This window comes from Etheostoma spectabile, chromosome 14, assembly GCF_008692095.1.
Source record: "Etheostoma spectabile isolate EspeVRDwgs_2016 chromosome 14, UIUC_Espe_1.0, whole genome shotgun sequence".
In the NCBI taxonomy this organism is placed as follows: Eukaryota; Metazoa; Chordata; class Actinopteri; order Perciformes; family Percidae; genus Etheostoma; species Etheostoma spectabile.
This window is the reverse complement of record NC_045746.1, coordinates 19585386-19591385: the sequence shown is the minus strand read 5'-3', so window position 1 is coordinate 19591385 and position 6000 is coordinate 19585386. Positions and strand designations below refer to the sequence as shown.

The 6000-nt window shown below is 43.2% G+C and overlaps 1 protein-coding gene across 1 annotated transcript in view; it reads left to right on the top strand.

Moving 5' to 3' along the window:
- Nucleotides 1–1925: 1925 nt before the first annotated feature.
- Nucleotides 1926–6000, top strand: part of erf (Ets2 repressor factor) — a 39279-nt gene continuing 35204 nt past the window's right edge. The window contains exon 1 of the mRNA XM_032535912.1: nucleotides 1926–2620. Within this exon, the coding sequence (XP_032391803.1) occupies nucleotides 2599–2620 (22 nt within the window). The 5' untranslated portion in view covers nucleotides 1926–2598. The remainder of the gene's footprint in view (nucleotides 2621–6000) is intronic.

The following is a 6000-nucleotide window of genomic DNA, read 5'->3' as shown; positions in this document are numbered from 1 at the left end:
ATATCAGGAGGAAAAGAACTAAGGTGAAGAGAGGAGGAAGCGAGGTAGGCGAGTAGAAGGACGAACATGAGGAGGTAGAGAGCAGGAGGAGAGGTGTAGGCGAAAAGAAAGTAGGAGATGAATTTACAAAACCGAGGAGGATGAAGGATAGCCTACACTCAGAGGAGAGGAAGAGGAGTAGGAGTGTAATGTATGGGGGCAAGGAAGAGAGGAAGGAGAGGAGAAAGAGGAGAAGAAAGAGCAATGTGACAGCAGAAAGGAAAGCTGTTTTCTGTTGTATTGTTATTGTGGTGTGTGTGTGTGTGTGTGTGTGTGTGTGTGTGTGTGTGTGTGTGTGTGTGTGAGACACAATGTGACAATTGCATGAAATACTTCACCCACCGGCTGGCCTTCACCTCCCACAAACTGCCACTCAAAGTATATGAGCAGAGCAGAGGAGGGACAGAGAGGGAGGGATGGATGGATGGATGCAAGGGAGAAAACAATGATTGATTGGGGAAGAAAGAAGTCGAAAAAAGGGCTCCACACACTTATTCTTCTCTACTTCATTTCCTATCCATCCGCTCTTCAGTTCAGCTCGCTCCTCGCCCTCCAGTTCACGCTCTTGAGTAATTACTGCTACTTTCTTTTCAACTCCCTCTGTTTTTGCTGCCTCCTCAGAGCTGATGTAAGTGCTGAAGGGCCCTTCATTAGAGAGGAGAAGAAAGGAATGTGGGAGAAAAGATGTGTGTGTGTGTGTGTGTGTGTGTGTGTGTGTGTGTGTGTGTGTGTGTGTGTGGCACATAATGCTAATAAGCGCCTGATAGGCTACAGGCAATGTCCTCTTATAATTACAGTCAGTGTGTTAATGCAGGTCTCACCCAGCTATCATCCATTCCTCGGGACAAAGCACCTGTTGATTGGCCTTTCCTTCCTTCCCTGTGTACAAATGACGGATGGCGGCTCCCCGACTGCTTCGCTGTCGCAGTTTACAGGTAAACACGGCGCCTCTCATCACCCGAGGCGGTAACGGGTCTCCACAGCAACACCGTGACGCGCCAACCGGGAGCGAGCGGGGCGACAAACGGGCAGCGGTGGCGGCGGCGGCGGGCATCAGCCAGCGATTGGTCCTCACCGAAGATCGTCTATTCAGATAATGAGTCATTCAAAATTTAAAATAACTCTGACGCCATACTGGTCTTATTTAATTTAAACTCAACCGTGAACTAAATGCAGGCAGCAGATATTTTCCCTTTTCATGCACATCTGTCAGTTTAGGGCTATTTATGGTATTCATTAAATTAGTAGGCTATTTATTGAACTGATTTGGTTGTTTGCACCCTGGTTCACACACATAGGCTAACTGCTGAAACGCTATAGCTGAAGTTGATGGCCGAATTAGTCAGAAACTATTTTGCTAATCAATTAATCGTAATGCCTCTCAAATGTTAGTATGATTTGCTGTTTTTATAACAAAGAGTTTGATATCAAATTGAATTATTATACAAATTAATATATTACATTTTAATTTGTCTAACTTACTTAGGTTTGGGGCAAGTGAGATACAGGTTTTAAAAGCCACAGTAATCACAAACAAAACGAAATGGAGCAATGTCATTTATCATATCTGAACATTTCTGTTTCATGTGTAGGCAAATGCAATCCACACGAACCTAGGATATTTTGATAGAGGTTAGGTTTTCTGACAAAATCATTTCATCTCGTCTGTATCTTTTTATGGTTGAAATGACAATTAAATTTAACTTGAACAAAACATATCAGCAGCACACATCGCACCTTTGCCTACTTCGTGATCGCTCCACCGAGCTCACTGTTGCACGGAAAGGAAAAGTGAATCTTTCAAAAAACATAGACGATCTTTGGCAACAAGTGGGCGTTCAGTTCCTCAACCCCTCCCTCCCTCCGTAGGTCAGCGTGGGCGGCCCCGTGTGGCAGGAGGAGAGCGAAACACGACACCCCAAGAGAGAAAGGGGTGGTTGAGGGAACACGAAGTGAGTGAGTGGAAAAAGAAAAAGTCTGCGCCGGAGAAAGAGAGGGGCAAAGAAAGACCAGAGTTGGCTTTTGGGGGTTTCTGTTCCTTTTAGAAGCGCCGCTGTTTTGACTGTCGTTCAGGATGATGATGTGGAGGAGGAATCGACCATGCGACATCGTTGCAACAAACGGGATGAACATTTAGTCTCGTTGCATTCCGCTGCTCCAACACCGACCGACAGCAGCACGACTCCTTCAAACTTCGACCTGCGCCATTCAGACCCGGGCGACTGGATTCCCCCCCCCCCGAGGCAACTGTTCGCATCGGACGCCGCCGCGTAACGTCACTTTAAAACAAATATTCAGGCACAAAACTTTTTCAACAGTCGCCGATGTGTCGAGATAAAACGCAGAAGCGCGTGTGAACTTAGCGGAGGTATTTTTCCAACTCAAAGCGAGCACATAACCGGGGCAGGTTCTCTTCTAACAAGCCCCTTGTGAGAACAACACCGGAGGAAGGAGTGGGGTGTCATTGCTAACTTGGCTAAACGCAAGCTAACTAAAGTCTAAAGTTACGAGTCGACGGGGGAAAGGGACCGAGGCAGCACGCAGACGACGACAACAAAGATGAAAACCCCGGCAGACTCGGGTAAGTTGACGGCCACGTTTATTAAATACAACTTTTCGGACGCTGCTGTTCTTCGGAGAAAAAACAGCGCCTTGCTTTGGTGGCTAGCTGGTTAGCACGCTAACAAACTCTCCGCTCCGAGGCAAAGTGTAACAAAATTATGGCGCTAGGGTGGATCCATAGGAGCCTGTTATTGTTTCAGCGACACTAAGAAGTGAGTCCAGCTCACGAGCACGTTGTTTTTCAGCTACCGTGGATCGAGGCGATCACCAAGTGTACTTTGTAACTTATTTTCACGATATTTAACTTGAAGCTACGCTGAGCTGTTTACAGTGGGGGACGGTGTAGTTAGCATGAAATCCCGGGTCAGTGGTAAGGAGCCAGGGTCAGGGCAAAAGTGCAGTTTGGTGAATGTCCCAAAACAAGACAACTCAAATTTTATTTCTATTTAATTTAGCTTTTAACCAACACTACATGGGACAACCCGTGAGTGACTGCAAGCATAAAGAGTGCACGTTGATAGTGCACCCTCATGTTAAATCTAAAGAAGAAAGTCAGGGGGAATGGGTTAAAAGAGAGAAAACTATAACGGACTTTTTAATTCAAATTGCAGGGAAGACGCTATAAAATGGCAACTCAAACTAGTTATTAGTTGGAGGTTAAATCCAGTTACATGTAAGACTTACTCAGCTATTTCTTATATATTCATTTTATGGAAGTGACAGAGTATCATACTTGTTGCTTTTTTGTTGTCATTGGATTTTGTTTTGCAATTTCATTATTTGTTGAGTTGGAGATCACTTTTCCACGTAGGCTTTTACTACATCACATCCTACAGTGAAAAGTAGATAGTGACTGCATGATTGGATTGAGGACTTAACTGCTGATAAGCCTGAGGTTGTGGCAGAGGTTATCTGAGATCCTGGATAATACCCTGCCTAAAATTTAACAGAGAAGCATAGTTTGTGCCTAAAAGTCTGTTTTCTTGGCTTCAAGTGGATTTCACCAGTGTAGTTAACAGCTTTACTAAGCTGCTTCAGGAATTTAAACCAATTTCAATTCATAGCTACTTTTTCTTTTTCATTTTTTTAGCTGTTTTTGTTGTCATTCCAACGCTTGTGATTTTCCGTCCATAACTCATGACATCTCCTCCATTGTGCCTTTCAGGTGCACTTGAGCTCATTTTAGTCAGAAGTCTGAGATCCAATAATGGATGTTTAAGAGAGGAATGCCACGCTACATCATAATTAGAAACGTTTAGGTCTCAGCGCTGCTTCGGATAACTTTTAAATCGCAGTTATGAGAAAACTCAAACTCTAGCAACTTTTTTCATAGAGAGAACTTTTTATCAGAGGTTTTGTGGCCACGTGGCGGTGTAAATATCTAATACAGGAGGGAAATAAAAGTGCTTAAATGATCAAAGTAGGATGTTTCCTTTTTGTTTTTGTTTTTAAAGTCCTCATATTATGCTCATTTTCAGGTTCATAAATTTATGTAGAGGTTATATCACAACAGGTTTACATGGTTTACTTTTCAAAAGACACCATATTGTTGTTGTACTGCACATTGTTGCCGCTCCTCTTTTCGCCCTGTGTGTTGAGCTCTCTGTTTTAGCTGAAGAGTGAGGCATCTCACTTCTATTTCCTCTTTGTTGGGAGTCGCACATGCGCAGTCGCTAGGTAAGGACTACTAGCCAGTCAGAAGCAGAGTATGAGGGCGTGCCACGCTACCAGCTAGGCGTGCATTATAACGCGTGTTACAAAGTGACACACGGAAGTAAAGGCTGGACTACAGTAGAGCTGTTTGGAGCAGTTGGTGAACAGTGCTTTCTGTTGGAGATGGTGAGGCCCTTTGGGGGGGGGGGCTTTGGGCTTTTTTACTTAGTAAATTTATTACATGCAAAGATATGTAACACAATAAAGGAAAGGGGAAAAGCCAAAAAGCATATTATGACCACTTTAAGTTCCTTGTGAGTGGCATAGCCCTAAAATACTTGAGTAGAATTGAACTTCATGACCGATGAAACAACCCTTTTTGATCTTGACCCTAGAGCTCATCTTGCAGACAATTCTTAGCAGGCATTGAGCAATTTTAAATCCCCATTGTGCCCCAAATACCAGACAAAATAATTTTCTTCTCCATGAACATTTAAATAAAATTTCTTAACGGTATGAGTTATATTATTTTTATTTCAGTCGGTCCAACCATGATCTTTACAAATTACATTTCAGGATATTCCAAATATGGAAAGTGATATTTCCCTTTGTCTGTTAATACATTATTTTATGGTTGGGTTGTGGTGTTAGGCTCCAAAACAGCTTAAAGGAGTTAAAACGGTTACTGGTATGTCTGTTAAATGAAAACCAGCTTGGTTTGTAAGTTTTTAGTAGTTCCTATTTTAGTGTTGTGATTCATACCAAGTTCCCTTAATTCCTGGGGATTCAAAGAAAGTGAGTCACAACTCTAAAGGAAGCTGTGCCGTGACATCAGTATGATGTAGGCCATTTTACTTGGAGTTTTGGCTTTTTTGGTATGGATGCATGCTAATATCAGAGAATCCCATTGGGTAACCCTGATCTGTATCCACATGACATTATGCATGGAGTTACACATACCCTTTGTCTGTATTACCCCTGGTGTTAGCCTGATGACTACTTTATGTATATATGGGTCAACCTCCACTCCACTCTTCCTATCAGGAAGTCAGCAGTCTGGCCCCACCAGCTCCAATTTTCCACTTGTGTTTCTTCTTATATCAACACAGCGCCACATGTGAGATGTGTGTGTGTGTGTGTGTGTGTGTGTGTGGAGTGAAAGGAGCCATACATGAGCAATTAGCTGGTGTAAAGTCTGGTAAGGGCTGTTTATGACTGTGAGTGTATTTATGTGTTTGTGAGCGTAAATGTGTGTGTGCGTGTGGGTGTGTTTATGTGTACATGTACACCCGTCTGTCTGTCAGTGTGCGGTTCTACCTGACATTGATGTGGTCACAACAAAGTAAGTGTTTGACTTTTACCAGCGAGACCAAATTGCCCTTAAGGAAGACCATTTTGTTGTGGACTGTTGAGTCAGCATATTGTAATTACAGGAAGAACAACGAAGACGTCTTTATGCAGATTCAAATTGCTCTAATAAAAGACCAAAACTAAGGAACCCCGGGCTCATTTAGTTAAAAGAATGACGCAATCAGTTTGTCGTGGGACAGACTCGGTTGTGTTACTGTCTCACAATAAAATACTGAATTAAGCAGTTGGCACCAGCAACAGAGACGGCACAATTACACTACAAGTTGAGGCCAGGTTGTTTAGGTCGTTTGTCTCAGGCACAGTTTGAAAGAGGCGCCTGCGACAAGTGTACAGTGATGTGGTTGTTCAGTCTCTAGAGATGTCCCAAGCCCATTT